Source organism: Fusarium vanettenii (assembly GCF_000151355.1).
Source record: "Fusarium vanettenii 77-13-4 chromosome 14 genomic scaffold NECHAsca_63_chr14_2_0, whole genome shotgun sequence".
In the NCBI taxonomy this organism is placed as follows: Eukaryota; Fungi; Ascomycota; class Sordariomycetes; order Hypocreales; family Nectriaceae; genus Fusarium; species Fusarium vanettenii.
Window position 1 is genome coordinate 49,601 of NW_003315826.1, and position 21,587 is coordinate 71,187.

A 21,587-nucleotide genomic window follows, 5' to 3' on the forward strand; every position below is an offset into this window, starting at 1 on the left:
TAACCCCCATATTCCCATATGAAGGCAAGCCCAAGCAGGCCTGTCTCCACACGGAACATTCACTAAATACTCCTCCGGTTATTTCATTCGACATCGATAGCATCTTGGGTTTCGTGACTTCTCCTGCGACGGCGGCTCATGGGATTCGGTTCTATTCTGCCCCTCAGTATGGTCAGTATATTTCCACAGACGTCCACCTTACCTGGGATCGCGTGGATCCAGATCCGGAGCGGCCCCGGTTGATCCCGTCACGACTGAAAGACGTGCCGCGTTTCATCTTCGCAAGGGCCGAAGGCGCTGATTTTATCACATTTCACCTATTCTTTCCACATTTGCCATGCTCTCGCGACTTCAATCGGTTAACTGACGAGCAGCTCTCGCGGTGGTTCGATGATATCTTCTATCCCGCTGTCCGTCAGGTCTACGATGTCGATACGATGTCGATCGACTCCAGCACTTGCCGGCAAGTTATCGTCACGCATTAGCTACCTGCCGCGCTCCCAAAGTGGAGGGTCGTTTGCTTGAGACACCTAGTTATCGGACTCAACTCCGGATGACCTATTTCCTACCACCGCAGGGCTTGCAGCAATTGTGGGACCGTATTCTCGCAGCGGTACGGCAACCTGGATTGCAGGACTTTCGCGATCCAGAGCTTTTCGTCGAGGCAAAGGGCACCAAGCTTCTGTTCAAATACCCGGATGCGCCATCTGATCTGCTTGCGGTCATGGAGAACTTTGACTGTAAGCTACACCATTTTATAGACTTCTCCCACATATGCAGTGACCGGTTGTACATCGATGTGGGCAAAGAGACCTGCCCACTGCACGACAGCGTTCCATCGCCTGAAGCTCAGACATACCTCTGGCGGCATTGTTGCATCCGTCATCACCTCGATCAGCTCTATGATGGGAACATTCCCAAGACCGGCCAAAACTTCTACTACGAGTCAATGCTTCGAGATGCTGGCGGCATGACTACACTGACACCTCCGAGCTCTCGACTTCGCCGCGGAGGCATTCTCTATGGTCAGATGTACAGTCTCACCAAGGAGATCATAGACGCCGCTCGCACGTTTCCATTTCAAAATCCAGTTCTACGGCACTTGGCATTAGACCCCCAGTTTCGCAATGGTATGCAAAGCATTTGCGGCAAGTCAGCATCAGGCAAGGACATCACCGATCGAGCGTATCTGGCCAGCAAGCGCCGTTGTCACTATGGTCTAACAGATTCTAAGCAACGATCCTTTGGTGTCCGCGAGGAATACCATCTAGTACCCCTCACCCGGTCATACCCCTCACCCGGTCAGCAAAAAAAATATTCCCCCATACAAAATGCGATTTTTCATTTGAACAGTTCTTGAACAAAAGCGAAGCTATCAGCATGGAAAAATGTCTATTCTATTGAAAATTGCATGGAATTTATCATTTCAACGTTGCTTCCCCCGTGACGCATGCGGTATAGCCGTATGGCACTAATATCAACTGTATTGAAACGCCTCCCTCATCACCCTCCCTCCGCCAGGTCTCATCGGATTTTTCTCTACACCAGCCTCCCAAAACGACGCTCAAAATGCCCCAGATGCCTTATACAGAGGATGATGTTATTGAAGCCATGCTGGATGTCACAGATAATGGACTCTCGCAGCATGAGGCCGCCCAGAAGCATGGCATGCCCCAGACCACCCTCTCTGACCGACTAAGAGGCATACCGCCTAAACCTGAAGTCACCCATCCTGCCCAGCTGTTATCCAAGTCCCAAGAGACCAGGTTGGTAACCTGGATACTCCGGCAAGAGGCCCTGGGCTATGCTCCGTCCCACAGTCAAGTCCGTGCCACCGTCGCTGCCCTCCTACGACAACAAGGCAGGGAACGGCCTATCGGTGTACATTGGCTAGCCAGGTTCATGAAACGGCATCCGTCCATAAAGACGAAGATCGGAAAACGCCAGGAGGCATCGAGGTTCAATTGTTTTACCCCGACCGCCGTCAATTGGTACTTTGATATCCGGGAGAAGGAATATGGCTGGATCAAACCCGAGAACACTGTCAACGTTGACGAGGGCGGTATCATGGCCGGATTTGGTGAGCATCAGTCGTTCTAGCTATTGAATGAGCTAATCCATTGGGAACATAGGCTTGGATTCCTTGGTTATTGGCAGTAGCGACCCCAGGAGGAAGACCTTCCTCAAGGGCTCTCAGTCCCGCACTTGGACTAGCTTTATCGAAGCCGCGACTGCAACTGGCCGTCTTCTGAAACCGGGGATTATATTCAAAGGCAAAGAGCTTCAGCAACAGTGGTTTATCGATGAGTTCAGGGAGGTGGCCGACTGGTATTACGTCACGTCCGACAACGGCTGGACAGACAACCACATCGCAGTCGAGTGGCTCAGAGAGGTCTATCTTCCCCAAACGCAACCGGAAGATGAGTCTGATGCGAGGCTTATCATACTGGATGGCCATCGAAGCCACGTATCTGTGCGTATCTGCCTGTTCCGAACTTTCTGGACCAAAAATGTTGCTGACTCCCAATCCAGGATGAGTGGATGGCTATGTGCTTTTTGAACAACGTGTATTGCTGTTACCTACCAGCTCACTGCTCCCACGGCCTACAGCCACTCGACAATGGCCCATTCAATGCATCCAAGGCTGCCTATCGCAAAGAACTCCAAAAGCTTACAAGCCTGACCGACTCTGCGCCGGTGGATAAGGTCAACTTCATCAGGGCCTATGCCAAAGCCAGGGAGGTGGGTATGACGAAGAAGAACATCCTCTCGGGCTGGCGAGTGACTGGAAACTGGCCGGTTTCACGACGGAAAGCACTCATACATCCAGAGATTCAGCCAGACAAGAAGGAAACTACACCTGCATCAGATGGCCCGAGCGACGGGCAACGCGACTCTGATAACACGCCAAAGACCAGCCGTCATATCAGGGATCTGGGGAAGAATAAGAGCCCCTCAACGAGAAGGCGCTATTCTGTGATATCGAAGGGTTTCGAAGCACAAGAGTCAAAGATCGCCTCGCTGAGCGCAAGAGTAGCCAGTTTAGAGGAGGAAGTCGGGCGGTTGAGCAGAGGCAAGAAGAGAAGAGCGATACCGAATCCCAACAGGAAGTTCATAACACTAGCCGAGGCTCTAGTGGCTGGTGACACTATTTCTAGGTCAAACGAAGCAATTGAAGAGGCAGAAGCTGTTGAGGAGGTGATCGAGGTGGGAGGGGTGGAAGAGGATGAGGGCTCAGATTCGGAGGCGGAAGAATTACCAGTTGTACGGACCCGCGCAGGCCGCGCAGTTAAAAGACCAAGAGGATATTAAAATACATTCAATTCTGATCTTGATCCTAAATATGAATTTATTTTTGCTATTTTTATCAGGTTCTTGCCAGCATGATGAAAAATCACATTTTGTATGGAGGAATATTTTTTTTGCTGACCGGGTGAGGGGTATGACCGGGTGAGGGGTACTAGATGGTATCGTATTTCGTGGACCTTGTTTCAAAGCGTCCTGACGGTCCTACGCTCTTCGACCCCCGAAACCCGCTCCATCAAGCTACCGGGGCCTCCACCTCATTTATGGGCAGTTCGCAGTTCTGTTTTTGTTGATTTTGTCTGGCACAATATTAACAAGTTTACAACCGGGTTTGAGCTGGTCCGAGCCCAGTGCTCCGCTGGATTGATGACATGGGAGCAAACCAAGATAATGGACATGTTTCTCCGATGTCTCCGAGTCGCAGTCGGAGGACATGATTACTCCCGAGAAGGGGCATTATGGTGGAGTAGACGAGAGCTGCCCCAACCAGTGGGCTTGCCACAAGTGCGTTATGGCCTTGGCTTTAGCCAAACACTAGAGCAGTATGGCTACTGTTGGATTGAGCCTAGCATCAACTGGACTCTATTGAGGTTTCTTCCAGGTCTTACTGATTCGGTCTTATTTGGGAATGGCACCCTTCATCAACGATATCTCAAATATGGTGGCCATGTCAGGCATTTCTTTGACCTCAGTCGCCGCGCTGATTTGGGCCTCGAGTGGCTCCGGCGGTATCCCAGGGAAGATATTATAACCGATCAGATTGTGTCATGGCTCTGTCACATTTGTCTGCAGCAAATGAGGGCTGACGTCCTTCATTCCATTCAAGGTGACCTCCGCCCGAAGGTTCGCACTACGATCCTAGACGATCATGTCGACTTTTGCCGCAAAGGTCTTTCCGCTGCCTTGGTCAATGGTATGGCGGCAGTATCGGGCAATCATGCGAGTGTCAAGAGCCCTCAGGAAGTTGCCCAAGCATTATTCGGTTTTAATGACGGTCGACTGCGAGGCCATTGGGGAAACAAACCGTTTCGGAAGCTTCATCAGTGGATATGTGCTGCATTGCAACATATTCCAACGGACAATAGGCTATCACAAGCATTCGCACGTCGACTTCAATGCTATTTATTTGCACACCACTGGGTATTGCCATATCCTACGCCGGGAGGGCTAGCACCGAGGACCAAAGATGGCAAGCGCCGGTGGTTCTCGATAGATATCCAGGGTGAAACGGGACTCGCAATAGAGAAAGCTTCTCCGGAAAGCTGGTGTTGGGCGAGAACCCGCTGGCGGCCGGGACACCCTGCACCCCTCCCCCAGTACCTCGGTTGGAGCCAGGATCAATGGCAGTCTTGGGTTGATCGACACATTGGCCAAACTTTGTCATACGAAGTATGGGAGCTCGGCTACGATCAGGAGAATCTTGCTTTCAACGTATCAGATAAATCGAGCGGTTTGCGACGGAATCCCCTGCGGAGCACTCGTGACTCTGCTGTTCAAAATTCAGGGAAGAGTCGTGACATCAACTCCTCGATCCCAAACCCATCTGGTGTTGAAAGCGAGGCGCACATATCGACGAGACCACAACCGGTAATCCCAAGCCACCTGCAACCCGAACTAGAATTTCAAATGTGTCAGCAGGTTGAGCGGCACATAACGAGTTTTCGGAAACACATTGCGCATGGATGTGCGCAAGTTTTTGAGTCGCAAAAGTTAACCATGGCTCGGTCGATACGTGAAGATATAATAAGCTGCCAGGCACCGCCATTGGCTGTAGAACCGCGACTTACCCCGAGGCCACTACTACCTAAACCAGTGCCCCCCATTATTTCGGAATCACAACTCAACCCCCCAAGTCTCCCCCGACCAACTATGCAAATACATCACATGATCTGCGCCAACCAACAGCCACATTGCGGTACAGAAAATAGACGTCGATCAGTTTCTAGACGAGGTCGGCCCGCAAAGTACGCAAGTCGAGAAGAGAAGGCGGTGGCTGATGTTGCCCGAAGACGAGCCCAGCGGCAAATGGCCCTTGATCGACGTGCAGAAGATTTCCCCGATTTCACCAAGTCACCTGGGTCGAATAAGGTATGGATTGAATGGACTCCAGAGTCAGCAATCAACCAATATGTGCTAGAAAAGTACAGAGGTAGATAAGTGGAAGTAGCACAATTAAGAACTATTATTTTTTACTGGCAAGAGCCAAAATTTCTCACTTCTAATGATATGCTAGTAGTAAAGCGTAAGCGTGGTAGGCCTCGAAGGTATTCCACATCAGAAGCCAAGGCTGCGGCGGATGTAGATCGGAGACGGGCGAGACGGCAGAATGCGGCCCTCGTGCAACGCGATACGGTACACGCCGACCCTCACAGCCTAGTTTTCCCTCTGCTTCCTCTACCGTCAAGAGGAGGCGCCGGATGGGTGAACGGGTTCAGCGACTCCTATAACCCGGCCAATCCCACTGATACACCGGAGCCAGACAAGGCGGACATCTCTCGGTTCCTACCCCCGGTTGATCCTCAACCATTACAAGACATAGAAGAGGATGTTATGACCGATGTTGGGACTCTCGCAGAGGCTATAGATGCGGTATCTAGCCCGAGACACGAGAGCCCGGGCGTGGGCCAGGCCGTTACTTTCGATACGGCCTCGGAGATCTCACAAATGGAGAACAGCGAGCCGGATCCAGTTGGGCACCTCGCACAAGAGCTGGCAGAACAACTTGTGAAATTCCGAGGATGCTGCAACGACTGCCATAGAGAATGGTTGTCCCATTTGGTTGATTGGGTAGTTGACTTTGTAGGTATTAAGAGCGCAACGGGCCAACGGCAACCCTGAAGTAACAGCCTACTCAGACCAACCCAGACAGACCGACTGTCGCCGGCAAGAAAACAATCAGAAAAATAGTTCGAGCTCTAGTACGCGATTTCTAGTTACGGTCTGCTGTCTTGATAACTTACAAGATCGACTCACTATTGATGGCAAGCGACACGGCGGTGCATTGCTAAGCCATAAGCATTATCTGGCCCCCATGCATTATTCCATACAATCCGGTTGGAGTGGTCTCCCCCTTTGGTTCGTTATTTACTCAAATACATTCAAAAATTCCTTGAACCGCTTCCGTGTTGTACGAACGAAACAGTCGCTTAAGGGCGCCTGAAGCCCACAGGCTCGAATTCTGATTACTTCGTGCCATTGCTCTGGCCGCCTTCACATATCGACAAACTTCGACTGGCCCGGAAGTATCAGCGTGTCTCGGATCACTCTGGAGTGCTGGCGCTTTGTAAATTACTTGATTCATACTGCTGTGGTAGGGAAGTAGGTCTTACCTGTCGTTCGAAGCTTGCGGTTCTTAAAAGTCAGAAGCAGCAGCGCCATATCAGGCGCATCAAATGGCCCAAAGCATTCCCTTGCCATGTTGAACGCATGGAGTATGTCTTGCAAGGTCGTTTTCTGCTCATTGTCCCAGCAAACGCGAAGGTCTCGCACTCGGTTCGTCCATTTCCCCCTGGCTTGGGCATCTCCAAACTCAGGATATAACTCATAGAGTCCAGCTTCTACCAAGTCTTGCAACGAGAAAGTGCATGATCGGCCGCCATGATTGACTAATCCCTGAGAAAGGTATTCTCCATTATCGTATTCTGAATTCCCAAGACGAAAACGGAAAAATCTTTCCTGATCCTCGCTCAATCCCGTATTGTGGTATGCTTTGAGTAGCGACATATCTCGTGCAAATTGTCCGGGTGGAAACATGCTTGTATCTATTGCACAAATACGAACCTCAGTTGGGGAGAGATTGCCGATATGGGACCTCCAAATCGCATATTGAATCACAAACATCAGAGAGCTGCTCCAAGACATGAGATTGTCGGATGCTTCTCCGTTGAAACAGCCTTTGTTTAGGTGCTTATAGAGCATTTCCGACGCGTTATGTGTTCCCAGCGACAAAATATCAATCTTACTGCGCTCTGGGGTGCCAAACTTGCTCATAGTTGAAGCCACGACGTTGTCATCGTTTCTACCAGAGCTTTTCGAGTCGAAGGCCCGGAAAAGATACCGTTGAATATCGTTGAATGGCCACTCTATAGATCTTGCGGCAGAAGAAGCACCTGGTGGGTAGAACAGTGTCGGGCCACCCGGGCAGTGGTTCAATGCTCGAACCCAAAAGTCGACCCAACTTTGCCTTTGTCCTTGCCTTTTTCTGGTCTTGCGGGCTTCGTTTAGTTCCATATTTCTGCCCCAAGCCTCGGCGTAGCGTTCGTCGACATCTAGACGATTTTCGTGGTCATAGTATTCCTCGCTCTCGAAATCCGGGTCGTAGGGCCATTCAAGACATGCTTCCTCTAGTGGGACGAAGTAGTCGTCGGACTGCAGTTTACCGGAAGGACTAATGGCTTGGTTATAACACTCTTCCGCAGTCTTCCATAACACACAAGCCCCATCATTGGAGCTGTTGAGGACATCCCGGACAATGACCCTAATTCGCTCGTCGAAATGGTTTAGAAGTTCTTTTGTGCGAGGTTCCCGTTGTCCTCCAAGCAAGCTAACGCGTTCGATGATTGATCGCTCCGTTGCATCGCTAAGGGCGTTGGCAGCATTCGCAAGCTCGTTGGCTCTCCTGCGCAGCGAGCAGATTTCTGCCACAGCTCCGCTACTAGCAATGTGGGTATCACTAGCTGAAGCAAGGACCTCTTTTCCCTGCAGGCATGTGGCTGTTGCGACGTGATTGAGATTATTTATCGCTTTTGTGAGTGTTGACTGGGATAGGCGGGAGCGGCTGTGGACTTGAGGGTGATCGACAATGCTCAGTCCCGCGATCAAATCGGCGACGTCGCCGAGCCCAGCACGCGTTGTAATAGTTGGTTCACCCATTCTGGAAGGGGTCGATGCAAGCGGCTTGAGCTACTGAGAGGATATTGGAAAAGATGGGGAGAAAAGACGTTGAAATTAAGTTATTGTGGTGGTGCGGGGTTTAACCACGTCAACATCATCATCACATGCTGCTACGTCTTGGGGTATTACATAAAAGTGATGACATGCTTATGTGTGAAAGGCTTTTTGACTCTCTGGAGTGGAGTTTATCTTCGGTATCCAATACACAATCAGCCGCCCATCGCGTACCTCCAAACCTCATACATCATAGAATCTCACTCCTCTCAACGATGTCAGAAGCTGTGGCGCTTCATCAAGTATGAAAGGACGGCTATCATATTAATAGACCTCCAACATGAGCAAGTGCTGGCCCAGATCACAAATCGACGACCTGGCCTTTGCGAACAATCGGAATTCGTTTCGTTGATCAGACCATAACCTCAAGCCATACGGTAATGATTTCTACACGGACCTCGGAGAAAATTGCGAAGTACATGCATACTTCCGGTCTCCTGAATAAGATAAATCTAACTCCTCGACAGATTGCGGGAGAATGGCGTGTTTACCGACTTTGCATTCAAATGTAAAGGTCATACCATACCCGTTCACAGGGTGATCATTTGCAGCCAATCCCAGGTATTTCACGCGGCATGCACTGGAGAATTCAAGGTAGCATATGCTTCTCCGTGGCATTGGCATCATAACTGAAGCGTTGCCCTAGGAGGCATCTACCCGAACGTATATCCTCGACTCTCATCCCCTACCAATAGTGCGACGGATGGTGGACTTCTTCTACACTGGTGACTACACAGAGGAATCTGAGGAAGAAGATACAGGCGAAGACACGACTCCCGTTCTGTCGGTTCATGCGGCAATGTTGGCCTTGGCAGATAAGTACAACATTGACGAGTTATCAATCCTGTCGGCAAAGAAATACTCGGAGAATTTGACGAAAAGCCCTGACGTTTTCAACTTTCTTCTTTCAATATCCGAGGTTTACAACTCTACACCAACCTCTTCGAGAGGACTTCGCGATCGCGCTCTAGCTTTTGCTAGAGAGAGGCTCCCCGGGCTCCTGACCTTATCGGACACCAAAGCAGAGTTCGATAAGGCTACCGCCGATACTCCCGAGTTTATCAAAGGCCTTTTATATTCGTTCATACAGTACCCGCTGATGGGTTATTACCCTTATTGTGACAGTGATAAGCTAATACACGTTGAGCGTCTTCATGTAACAGCGGTCACAGCTGCGGGCACCTTAGCCGCTGCGCCACGGGGCAAAAGATTGGGCCATAATCACTATTGTAGCAATTACAGAAGGTGCTTCAACTGCCTATAGGACTTACAGCGCTATTACGGGGGACCAAGCCGTAACAGTTCATAATGCCAACAGTTTTATTGGAAAAGTGATTACCTAGGAAATGCTAACAAAACTGTGAGGGGACGAGAGGAAGGAACAAGTCCAGGAAAGATCAGAAGGTACGCCATAAACTCAATTAAGCTGTTATATTCTGAGGATGGCTGAGGATGTTGCAAAACTCTCTGGTGGATAAGCAGTGGTAATCATATGTCATCTGGCTACATGTAACGTATACAAGAACATAAATCTAATGATATAAAAATATATTTTCACGTTTTTTAGTGAATAAGCTTCCGGAATGAGTTAACATAAGATAAGGATTCTTGGTTGTAGTGTTGAAAACCTAAGTGCTGGTTCCCCCCTGTTCATTAACCTTAAAATCCCCGCTTTTGCCCGTCACAGCGGTTGGGGCCCTATAACAATTCTCCCTTTGAAATAGAGCTACAGGGGAGCGCGTACGGGCCCGGCGCAGTTACCCTAGGTATAGCACAGAGCCTTACGCAGTTTCACGAATGGAATGGGATGAGACCTTTAAGATACTCCCGCAACCCAGAATCACACGCGTACACGTACGTCCCCCGGATCCCGCGCGTCATAAGCACGGCATAGATCTGCGTGATGAACCGCAATAGGTCGTCGTCCGAGTAGGTCCTGCCGAGGGCCGGGTTGTTCTCCTTGCCCTTCTTGTCAAAGTACGAGTCGCGATCGATAAAGAGACGTCGCCGCGTGGGGTCAAACCGCAGGTCCAGACCTATAATGACTCCGACGTAGTTCAGGTCGTAGCCCTGCACCGTGTGGATCGATCCCACTTCCTCGAGCGCGTTGCTGGAGGAGATCCAGTCGATGGGTGTGCTGTTCCAGCAGAGCTGCGTATCGCCGATCTCGATGTCGAACGCCTTCTTGTCCTTCTTCGTCTTCCACTCCCACGTGTAGCCGGCGACCATGCGTGCAAGACCCACCTCTGCATCGCGCTGGAAGATTTCGTCTCGCATGCGAGCGACGCAGTCAAAGGTGCGGAAGTCGTAGTCCCCGAAATCGGGTCGCACCGGCGGAAGCGAGAGAGGGTGAGGGTCAAGAATCCAGCGGATGTAGGACACAAAGTCGGATCCCGCCCGCACGCGCATCTGCGTCCGGAGTTGGAAGTGCCGCCTCGACGCACGAGCATCTGCCACGAGGCCCGACAGCAACTCGGGCGGTAGGTCGGCAGGGCGGACACTCTGCGCTGCGTCTAGGAGGAATATCTGATGCCTGCTCTTGGCCCGTATCCAGTCCAGTTGGGTCTTGCTGATGTCCTCGCCGCCAAAAATCTCTCTCGTGATGGTTGCAAACTTGGCGTTGAGCACTCCCGAAGGTTGGATGGCATGTTGATTAAGCCGATGAGTCTCGTCGACGAGCAGCAGACTAAATGTTCCATTTGCCTCTCCCACTTCAAAGGGTGACATGACCATAGAGGGATGAAGTCTGGGCGTTTTATTGAAGACAGCTTTGATGGAGGATCGTAGTGACTGTTGCGGTACGACCAAGCCGACACGGAGGTCCTGGAGCAACCCCTTGTTGGTGTCAGTGAAGAAAGTAGCAAACCGCGCGTCACTATCTAAATCTTCGAGCGTGGTGAAAGTTTGAATGTCGACGAGCAGCTTGATCAAGTATATGGCCACCACCGTCTTGCCGGTGCCTGGGTCGCCCTGGATCACGACCATGCTGTCTGTGCCGCTCTCGAGATCAGTGAGGAGGCCCTTGACAATCTCCTCTACCGAGGCTGCTTGATCGTCTGCCAATGCCTTGAACGGTGACAATTTGAACAGATCGCTGTTTTCGATCTCATCAAGACCCCGCGTGAAGACGCCATCGGCTCGAAGTCGCTCAAAGATTTTGCGGAAACCCTTGCGATACAACTCGTGTTGGAAGTATCTGGACTCGGTGATGCCGTTGTTTCAGTTGAGCACCCGGTTAGCACCATCACCGGCCAGCATCTTGATGAGGTAGGATTCTAAATCAAGGCAGGCTGACATGTTGAATTCTTCATCCAAGATGACGTGGATGTCTTGACGTGCTGCCGCAGTCGGCCAGCTGCATTGAGCGACTTCCCGACATAGATGTCCCTCAGCTGGGTCGAACTTCCCTGGGTGGTGTCGCAGCCATCGTCCAACACGTACACGACAGGCCAGTTGCTGTGTCTATCGCCATGGGCTCTCCACTTAGTGATGGCATCCTTGGAGAAGTCAAGCTGGGCGATCCTCAAGTTGGCCGGAAATCCCTGATAGATGCGATCACAGTAATTTTTGTGTGGCGACCATCTCGTGGACATTTTTCCACCGGCAGCTGGCGCTCGTTTCAGTTCAGCATCCAAAACTGGGCATTTGAAAAGCCGGCCAAGATCCATGAGGCACTGAATATCAGTTTTCAGATCCTCTGCTATCTCTTCAAGGTTATCGGCTTCGAAGATGGACGACTCGTCCTTCAAAGTGTCGTCATTACGCTCTTCGGCGTCATCGTGAAGGATATCTAACGCTTCCTTCGTAAGAGTCTGCACGCGTTGCGACGATTTGCTCAATTTTAAGGACGCATTCACAAGTGGCAAGAGTCTTTCGGTAAGCGTTCTGCTGATACTCGTGAGGAACCACACGGTTGGGCGTCGAACAATCGTAGACGTGGCCAAAATGTCATCCAGCTTGCCCTCCGACATGCCGTCCTCATTCCAAAGAATCAGGGAATGGCAACGTCGCTCGAAGTGGATGCAGATTTCCTTCGGCCCATCCATGTTCTTGATGATTCCTTTGAACAGAACGATGCTGTCGGCACAGAGTCGGGCGGCGACGCTTCGGTCGTCAGGCACTGTATTATCGGTTGCTGGTTGCTGGCTCTGCTTGATCAATAGTCCCGGGTCGCATCCTTCGTTTATGCGGGCAAGCGCCGCCATCTTTTGCATTCTGCTCCAACGGGCGCAGATTCCGTAATACACTGAGGTGGTGCTGGACTGCGATGCACTTCAGCCCGACATCAGCTTCTTCAATGTTCTCGTATGATATGTAACGAACCGCCTAGATCTCAAGAGATCACGTGCATGCGACCAAATCGAAGATGGGATATCTAAATGTTTAAATATTTTCAGCAAGAATTTTATTCTTCGTGAAAATCAACAACAGGAATGTACAGGGTAAGTCTAACTACTACCCGTGGGAAGAACGGTATCCCTGTTAACTCTCCAAGAGCCAATCAGAGTCAGTTAATCTTGAACTGCTATCTTATCTTATCAGCTGGCGCAGCAACTGAAAACAAACAATCACCCGATCACGTCTATACACACCATCAATATACTCGTCCTCAACGTCACTCATCGCACAATCGCAGAACGGCTCCAAATCGTCGTGTCTGCAGGAGTCACATGGACTCTCAAGTCATTGCCGCCTGGATCTGTGACCAGCACCTTCTGCTCCACACCTGCTCTGATCCACAGACGTGTTTGTTGCCGCTCGAGTACGAGTACGAGTCCTCAACCTCTCCCTCCCCGCGGCGGCGTCAACACGTGCTCGGCCTCTGTCCCTCAGCGAAGCGACAACGGATTGATAGCGCCGGCACCGATCCCATCTCCGACGAAGAAGCACCGAGAGAGCGCGATATGCGACGCAGCCCGAGAAAGAAAGACGACAACCACTCAGATCGGCAAGACCCGTTCACGTCCGACGACAACGACGCCAATATAGCCGCCCATCAAGTTACACCACGGCCCCGTCGGACTATTCCTCAGCAACAGCAGCAGCTGCATCATGTCTTTCTACCGCCCATGTCGTTCACCGCCAAGCTTAGCACAAACGACCGGCAATCCTTTGCCTCGGGCTCAAGAGAACGAAGCAGTGCCACCAGCCGCACACGATCTACGAGCCCCGTCAAGAACCCAGACGACCTTCTTAAGCTCGAGAAACCTGTCACATGGACGAGCCCTGACCCTCGTACATTGAGGGACACGGTGAAGGAGACAGGGAGTGCCCAGGCGCTGGGCTTGTTTGACGACGTTTGGAGAGTGATACAAGGAGAAGGATACTTGCCGCGGGAGCTGAAAAAGATCTTGAAAGATGAGCTGATGGTTAGCGAGTCTCGCTTCGCGGCTGAGGATAGAGTTCTGGTCGTGGATAAGAAAGAGGTGGACGATGCCAGCCAGCTCTTCCCATCTTTTGACGCCGGGATGGCCAGCCTCCTCGCCCTTTACAACGAGCTTAGCGCTATCCGCAATATCGTCGCTACTACGATACGGTTTATAAACACGACCCGTTCTGAAGCGACGTGGAACGACCACATCCATGGTCCCGCCCTTCGCCTCGCTGTCTCTGGCGTACCGCACGTCGGCGCTGAGAACATCACTCAAGCCGCCATCGCCAAGGCTTTTATCCCACCCTCGCGCGGGGAGCTTGAGACCTTGGGCGGGAAAATGATTGACTACGCTCTTCTGCTCCAGCCTGACAGGGATCTCGCCATCCGCATCGCCGACTTCGTCGACGGCTTCGATGGCCCACGGTCCTTTAACCAATCGACACATGGCCCGCTGTGCTATGAGCCCACGGGCGTGCTTGTCGAGACCAAGGTTGATATCCGACGGCGTGCTGAGGGTAAGGCTCAGCTGGGGGTATGGTTAGCTGCTTGGTACGGGCGTGTGGCCAAGTTTGCGCCGCTGCCTTCTGAGGATCCGGGTACGTTGGTGAACCTGCCCTTCCTCCCAGTCCTCCTTGTTGTGTGCGAGAATTGGGAGCTATACTTTGCCTTCGACAGAGAGAGCGAGGTTGAGGTGTGCGGCCCGCTCGAGATTGGCAGCACCGTTACCGTGGATGGCTCATACCGCTTGCTCGCGGTGTTGCGACTACTGGCAGGCTGGGTTAACCAAGAGTTCCGTGGGTGGGTTGAGCGGTGTGTTTCGTAGTCGACGATAGCAGATATCATGATGATATATTACAGCAACGACTAGCGAATCGTCCTAAACCAGCAATCCAATCAATAAATCAATCACATTTATTAACCTGAACTTCGAAGAAAGCCTGTCGCTATCAGCATCAAAACCAATACGGTCAATAGCCCTGAAAAGGAAGCTTATGTATAGCTGGAGTCATAGAGTCGAGTTCAAACAACGATAATTTGGGCCATATCGTATTCTCCATCTTAATACACGTCGCCACGAATAAAACGTCTTCTTTATCCGACTTGCCTTTAATATGTTCAGGGTATGGTAACTTGAGTTTCTTGATCTCAATGCCTCGAAGAATCACTGAAGGAGGGATATCAGTACATCATTTGGGGGCCTAACCTCGGTTTTACTTTAAGGCTGAGACTTCTTATCTCCTACAGGGCCTACCACGTCTCAATTTATTTTTACAAGTCAGTGCAATAGGTGGCATGAGCCACTTGATCGGCTCGATTTTTAAAATGGAAGAGATATTACGGGATGATGACCCTACAGGCAGATGATCAAATTAATCCCGGCCTACACGCCTCTTATTTCGGCTCAAAGATAAAAGTCGAAAACGGCCTTAGTTTGGGAACTACTGCTCTCACGCTCGAGTACCCTTTAGACCCTGATGGGATGATCGACGTTATCTCCTCTCGGAGGAAAGAGAAGCTGCATCGATCCATTGCCGTTTTTGGTTTAATGGAAACCCTTATCGAAGATACCATTGTCAGCTTGTTTAACCAGCTGCAGCCACAAGCGCCCCGTCGCAGTGGTCGAATCTTACTACGTACAAGCAGGGCGGACATGAGCACACGTCAGATAGGTGCCTAATTACAGGCAGCTAATCAAGTCGTGGTGGGGACACATGGGTATCGGACTTCGGTTACGCTTGATCGGCGGGCGGTAGGTGGGCGGGGTAGCGTTTGTTCAACTTGGCGGGGCTGGTGTTGGAGGGGGTAAGGCGCAATCGTCTTGGGGGAAGACGTATACGACGGCGCAAGTGCGACTAGATTCGAAATCATTGGCCCGTCGTCATCTGCCTTAGTCAAAGGTGACATTGAAAGGTGCACTAGTGGGTAGCTGAAGCCATCGCTTACCCCGCACACCTTGTCAGATCAAATCGTGGGAGGGCACACCGGCCCGCTCCGTGCTGATCGCTTAGAGCCTACTAGATGGTCTGCGTTATCTAGTCGCCCTCAAAGCAAAATCTTGCTGCTACGTTGCAGGTGCTGGCCATAACCGAGCTTCCTGTCCTACCTCACATGATACGAAGACCCATGAGTTGCTTATCTACCGGCAGCAGCCAAGGCGGACAAAACCGGCAGGATGCGGTGTTTTCCCAGCCAATGTTGCTGGAAATGCCTCAAACCTGCAGCAACACCAAAACAGTCATGCACTTTGCCGTCCAAACTGCACCTTGCCTTGGTCGAACTGAGATGGCTTACTGGGGGTTTGCCGAGGCGCGTGATCAGCTGTGCTACGTTTGTGGGGGCCCGAGCGGGGATCAGTGATCAAACGACACTCCTTGTGTTGCTCGAGAGGTGCATCCTGACGAAGTATTGACGAAGTATTGGGTCCGGGAAGGGAGACCCTGGTAGCTCTTGGTGTTGTGGATCTGTATTGTGGTGGTACGGAGTAATGAGGCCAGACGGCAAGTGGGGCACAGACAAGCAGCGTGTCCGCGATTACCACAAGGGGGGGTTTGGAGAGTTGACCTTTCTTCTCGCTGCTTGCTAGCTCTCAACATCGCCTTTCGGCCCTCTTCCCTTTGTGGTGCTTATGGCTCCTCTGGGCCTCGACTTTTCTGGCCTCGCGAGCCTCCGACATCCTGGACTTCGCGCCCTCCCCCATCTGACCGACTTCTGCAGCCTCGGCTGCCGCCCGGGTCACAACCGGGCCTCGACCGGGCCGCGATGATTTGTCTCACTTGCTGGATGAACTAGATGAAGTAGCGGTCGCGTGCGGACTTGACTTGAACGGTCTGCATTGACATCCTAGATGATGTGCTTGAAACCGCCATATGGTAGGCGCCCAGGACGCCGAGACACAAGGCACGTCTCTCGCCCAGATGTCGCAGGCCGGCCGCTAGAATCAGAGCGTAGCAATCCTCCAGTCCTGGAATGACCTCGATTGGACTAGTAACCGTCGAGATATTCGCATGCGTCGTCGGGTACTTATCAGATGGTAATTGTGTAATCACATACGATTTCCCGACATTACTCCGCAAAACGACCCCACGATAAGTTCTGCTTATCGTGTACGTTACTACTACTACTACTACTACTACTACTATTGGGCCCTCCGGTGGGCCTACCTACTACGACTGCAACCTTTCGTCTCACCTCTCAGCCGACAAGCTAACAAACGCTCCCGCGGCCTCAAGATTCGCTAGTATTTTTCAAACATGTCATAACTCTTATGCGCCGTTCATAAAAATGACAAGCACTATGAGGTATTTATTATTAAATTAGCCTTAACACTCATTCATAGATGTGAAACTGCTCACGTAGCACTGGCAGAAGCTAGGTCTATAGCCTTGGACCTCGTCAATAAGGACAATGCAGTAATAAATGAAATTGCTGCGAGAACGAGGATTGTTATCCTACTTGTCGAATCGTTCATCGCATTGCAAATCATAACGGGTACCAAAATCAGCAGCGTGACGAGGGTCGTAAGCAGAACGCGAGCTGCCTTGTCGGTGAAAGATTGATCCAGGACATGGACCTTGGAATCATCCGAGTTCTTTTGTTGATTCTTCTGATAGGACGTTAGTATTTTACCTGCTGTGTCGCCTGGACCAGATCTACCTTGATGAAGAACTCAACGCTGGCCGTCACGGCCATCTCCAGCCAGTAGATGACGCCATCCTCGAGCAGAGCAACCGTGAGCAAATCGTCTTTGTGATCCAAGAATCGACCTTCTTCACGCGCGATGCAGGCATTGCCTTGGAGCCAATTCTCGAGGCTCAATACGTGTGCGGCGAGTGGTCTGTCAAAAGAAAGAATCCTTTGACTCCGCTCTAACAGCTCATCTATAGAAAACACGTCAGACAGGCCAGTCTCCTTGATCAAGTTCATCCTTCACGCACCGTATGAAGCTAAGGCGTCATCAATTTCTGCGAGCAGCGCTGCACGCTCTGTTGAGCGGTCCAACCTGCTACTCGCGAGGAACAATGGTGAGGGCTCATCATGGTCGATCTTGTTGAGCTTCTTCTCTAGGATGCTCGACTTGTCTTGTTTCAAGAGCAAAGATCTGATGCGAAGGTTGTCAAATCGGCGGAAGATGTGGAAAGATTTGTGAGATGCCTGGAGTGCCGAAAACCGGGGATAGCCAGGTCGGTAGTCCTCAACTTGACGTAGGTATAGTTGATTAGTTACTTTCAAAGCCGACGTGACTAATATGTAAAGGGAACAAACTCGTGACGCGCCTCTGGCCGCCGTTGGCTTCAGCACCACGCTCTAAACATCTCAACAGATAGATAAGCTTTTTGAGGACTTGGCATGCAAGGGAAGGGATTCCACGAGGGATCCCTTGGCCTAAGCGACTTGTCGAGTGGGGGTTTCCGAGCTCTATGTCGTTGTTAGATACGTGCTGACTCGTCATTTCGGCGTTGAGACAGTCTGTGGTGGTGAATTAGGAAGAAGATGAGAGTAGAGGTATCAACCACCGAGTCAAGTTCAAAATCAAACTATGGTGTGAGGACAAGGTAGCCCTGCTGCCTGGGCTCGTTGATGGAACAATGCGGTTAAAACACTGTTACGGTTGGGTACTGCCGCGGATCTCCACTTTGCTGTTCTTTATCTCGCACCGCTAATAGCCGATGGCAAAGAGCGAATGGTAGCCTAACTATGCAGCTGCCTTGTTCTATTGGGAACACTCGCTTACAGCCTGCGTGAGGCGGCTGGTTTTGTACTGGGTTGAAAAGCAAGGCGGCCCGTGGGGTAATAAGTACCATATAAACCCCGAAAGGTTTGCAATTTGGTCGTTCTCTATTCCCTACTCCCACAAATCGTTATTTCACACTAGAAGCTCTCCCCTCACTATGGCGATACCTCAGCAGGATCAAAGGTGAGGCATCGAGAATGTGTTCTTTCCTCCCTTGGAAAGCATGTTAACACACGGCTATTAGTGAAGAACCGCCTCTCGTCGTCTTCGCAAAGGACGGGAAACGCCCATGGATCGACAAGTACGGCTTTGAGTACAAGTTCAGACCAGCTGATGAAGTAACTACTGTTCATCCCACCACCAGGGCTCAGATAGGGCCATATTGCATTTCTGAGGCAAAGGATGGAAAGTACAGTCTTTATGACCGCGAGGGTCGGCCTCTACAGGATGGAAGGCTATTCGAGGAGAGCATGTTGACTCTGTATGACCCATTCGCAAGTTGAAAGATGGCCCCAGGGACACCGAGCGACGCTAGATCTGGTGCTAGATAGTCTAACTGTGCTATGGTTTCAATCTGCTGGATAAAAAGTTCGCAGGAAGAATGTTTGTGTGCTCCAGTTTCCCTCATCACCTCCTCTCATTCCAGAAAGTCCCCATATGCACTCCTTCAAGCATTCAATTCTGTTTCGGTGCCCTCGTAACTCATCATAGCCGAGCTGGGGGAGTAGCGCTGCTGGAAACATAGTAGGTTTGCTTGTGATGAAGATTTTGACCACGTCATTTGCGTGCCGTCGCCCTCGATCAAGTAAATCGGAAGGGACCTCCATCCTCAGTGGTATTTCTTTCTCTCCCGATTCATTGGAGCCTTTGGGAAGAATTGTTAGACTGTATCCTTCCCCTCCACACAAGATGGGATTTGAAATCTCCCAAGAACAGTCAAAATCCATCACCGCCACGTATTTGGGAACAGTCCCAAGGTTCTTGAAATGAAGCTTAAAACATTCATGGTGCTTCATCTTGTAAATGCCATTAGAGTCAGGTGTTTGATCCGGACAGGCCAGGGAAAAGGACGCCTCGAATTGTGGATCTGGGTTAAGATTCTCGATCCGCTCATAGAACTTGAAGGCGGCGATGTGTCCAAGTGCTTTGAGAAGAGCCTGGTTGGCGCCGGAAGCAGAAGTATTGATTACAGGAAAGTTCTCGACTTTCTCGGCGCGTTGATCCAGGACCTCATAGGTACAGTCACCACGAGCTGTGACTTGGAAGACAGCCCTTTCACGTGGGTCGCTCTCGGATCCATCACCGCGATCTTGATCATCCTGCAACACAAGGTGCAAGAAAGGGATCTTCTTTGCTTCGTCCAAAAGATCACGAGCGTTTGGCGCGCCTCGGATAAGCATCATTCGAACTGGATGCGGAGATAAAGTGGTAAGCATCTTTGCCTTGCAAGTCCAGCCCTGTGCAACCTTCTGGTCTTCAGAACAGTCGTCTATGCATAACTTGGACGCGAAATGATCAACAGTGACAACCTTGGCTTTGATGTGTGCCTCTTTGCGTATTGCGATAGATGTCTCTGGTGCAGCAAAGTCGTAAAGAGCGTATTCGTCACCGACGTGGACCCCATTGACCTCACCCGCGTCTAGGACCAGGTTATCCATATTATCTCTATGCGCAGAAACAAATGTGATGAAACTTCTTCGTGCGAGGTCATTGAAGAAAGAGAGGCCATTGCTCCCGTAGAGCATTGGGGTCTGGGAGCCATGACGGGCGTGAAAGTTGCCCCGGACGTGTTGATGGAGTGAATGATGGCTGACTTCCACCCCCCGATTTCGCAAGATCGTCAACGAATCCAGTAAGAAGTAGCTCAGGGCACCTCGATTAGCCCCGTCTGGAAGGATCACCTCGCCGGCTTCTTCGTGTGAATCGCAGGCCGAAAGAACCGAGTATCCAGTCGGGTCAAGCAGACGCTGGCCGGCTTCTGCACCCTTCACTAGCGTCAAAGATGAACTACGTGTGCATTCCTCTGCAAAGGGATCGATGTGATCAGAACAGAGATCCATGGTGGTGTCATACTCGATATAGCGGATCCCTGAGGGTTGGAGATGGCCGTTTCGAAGAACGTTCCCTGAGAAGCAGCAGTCCAGAACAAGGGTAACAAGCATTCCTGCCGACACCATGCGGTTGATTGCACTCCTCAAGACTATGCCATACAGCAATCTCGAATTAGCGAGTTTGGCTTCGTAGAGAACCAAAGCAAGCGATCCCTGGTTGTTGGTCCCATGTCCAGAGAAATGAATATAAACGTAGTCCCCACGCTGGCCATGTTTAATCACCTCTTGTAACTGGTTGATGACATTGTCGTAGGTGGGTGCGTCCTGCAGCGAGGCTTCTATTCGAGGTTGATCCTGGTCAAGGCGCTGAGTCGTCAACGTGCGGACTTGGACGGGCGCCAAATATGTCTTGAGATAATTCTTCATCGCCATGACGTCTCCAATGGCGCCTTTGACGGATCGGTTCTGGTTTTCGTAGCCCCGAAGACCTCCCACACCGATTAGAATCGCCCACCGTGTTGCGGTGGAGTGTGTCCGGTTCATGTCGATGTGGAGGCATCCAAGACGCTTGATAGCGTTTGGAGAATATTAGATGATCTGCGAGGAGAGCCGATACTCGGGAGAGGGTTTGGGAGTCCCTAGAAGGCGAGGCTGGAGGCTAGTAATTGTGTCACTCATGAGATAGGCGAGAACCAGATGTGCCCAAGTGGTCAGACACAAGACAGCGAAGAGCGAAGCAGAAGGTCCTTTATGACGAAAGGGAGATATGGTGGTTTGAAAGGTTGAAAATGGAAGCCGCGGGCCGGCTACCTGATCACATTCTCGGTCATCCTCCGCGTCATACCGAAAAACGCGTTAACCAAGTAAATCCATTTGTGTGGTCAGGTCGGGTCCCTTTGTGGTATCAAGCTAGTTGCAGGGGGGGTTGTGGGGCAGCGAGGGCCCCACCAGCTCATCCGCACTTGAAGGGATAGAGCACAACGTCGACAGATACGAGCTCATGCAGAAACTCGAAATTCGGGCTCACGCAGCTGCATTGCTTATTGGACGAAGAGCTTGCCGACAGCTTGGTTATTCTCTTCTTATGCATTTATGCATCGTGAAGGAGGGCACGTGGACGTTATCATGCAATCCGAGCCCTGATGGTGTTGTGAGGGTAGCCGACTTATGCGTAGCC

General features: G+C 51.1%; 6 protein-coding genes across 6 annotated transcripts; 2 read left to right on the top strand and 4 right to left on the bottom strand.

Annotated features, from left to right (window-relative positions):
* Nucleotides 1-928: 928 nt before the first annotated feature.
* Nucleotides 929-3,957, top strand: NECHADRAFT_18507 (uncharacterized protein; the record flags this gene model as incomplete). The annotated part of the gene is made up of 3 exons (XM_003040476.1): nt 929-1,119; nt 3,585-3,656; nt 3,777-3,957. Coding segments are annotated over 3 exons (444 nt in total), but the record flags the coding sequence as incomplete, so codon positions are not given.
* Nucleotides 3,958-6,394: 2,437 nt separating this feature from the next.
* On the bottom strand, nt 6,395-8,178 carry NECHADRAFT_88411 (uncharacterized protein; the record flags this gene model as incomplete). Its single annotated transcript, XM_003040495.1, has 2 exons — nt 6,395-6,579; nt 6,636-8,178. The coding sequence occupies 2 exons, from the start codon at nt 8,176-8,178 to the stop codon at nt 6,395-6,397; spliced, it is 1,728 nt and encodes a 575-aa protein (XP_003040541.1).
* A 1,866-nt stretch (nt 8,179-10,044) lies between these two features.
* NECHADRAFT_88412 (uncharacterized protein) lies at nt 10,045-12,299 on the bottom strand (the record flags this gene model as incomplete). Its single annotated transcript, XM_003040496.1, has 2 exons — nt 10,045-11,449; nt 11,695-12,299. 2 exons carry the CDS (start codon nt 12,297-12,299, stop codon nt 10,045-10,047), a joined length of 2,010 nt encoding a protein of 669 aa, XP_003040542.1.
* Nucleotides 12,300-13,964: 1,665 nt separating this feature from the next.
* Nucleotides 13,965-14,450, top strand: NECHADRAFT_55115 (uncharacterized protein; the record flags this gene model as incomplete). The annotated part of the gene is made up of 1 exon (XM_003040477.1): nt 13,965-14,450. The coding sequence occupies one exon, from the start codon at nt 13,965-13,967 to the stop codon at nt 14,448-14,450; it is 486 nt and encodes a 161-aa protein (XP_003040523.1).
* Nucleotides 14,451-16,976: 2,526 nt separating this feature from the next.
* Nucleotides 16,977-17,827, bottom strand: NECHADRAFT_55103 (uncharacterized protein; the record flags this gene model as incomplete). Its single annotated transcript, XM_003040497.1, has 3 exons — nt 16,977-17,228; nt 17,255-17,505; nt 17,563-17,827. Coding segments are annotated over 3 exons (768 nt in total), but the record flags the coding sequence as incomplete, so codon positions are not given.
* A 1,199-nt stretch (nt 17,828-19,026) lies between these two features.
* Nucleotides 19,027-20,953, bottom strand: NECHADRAFT_88415 (uncharacterized protein; the record flags this gene model as incomplete). The annotated part of the gene is made up of 2 exons (XM_003040498.1): nt 19,027-19,089; nt 19,133-20,953. The coding sequence occupies 2 exons, from the start codon at nt 20,951-20,953 to the stop codon at nt 19,027-19,029; spliced, it is 1,884 nt and encodes a 627-aa protein (XP_003040544.1).
* Nucleotides 20,954-21,587: the final 634 nt, after the last annotated feature.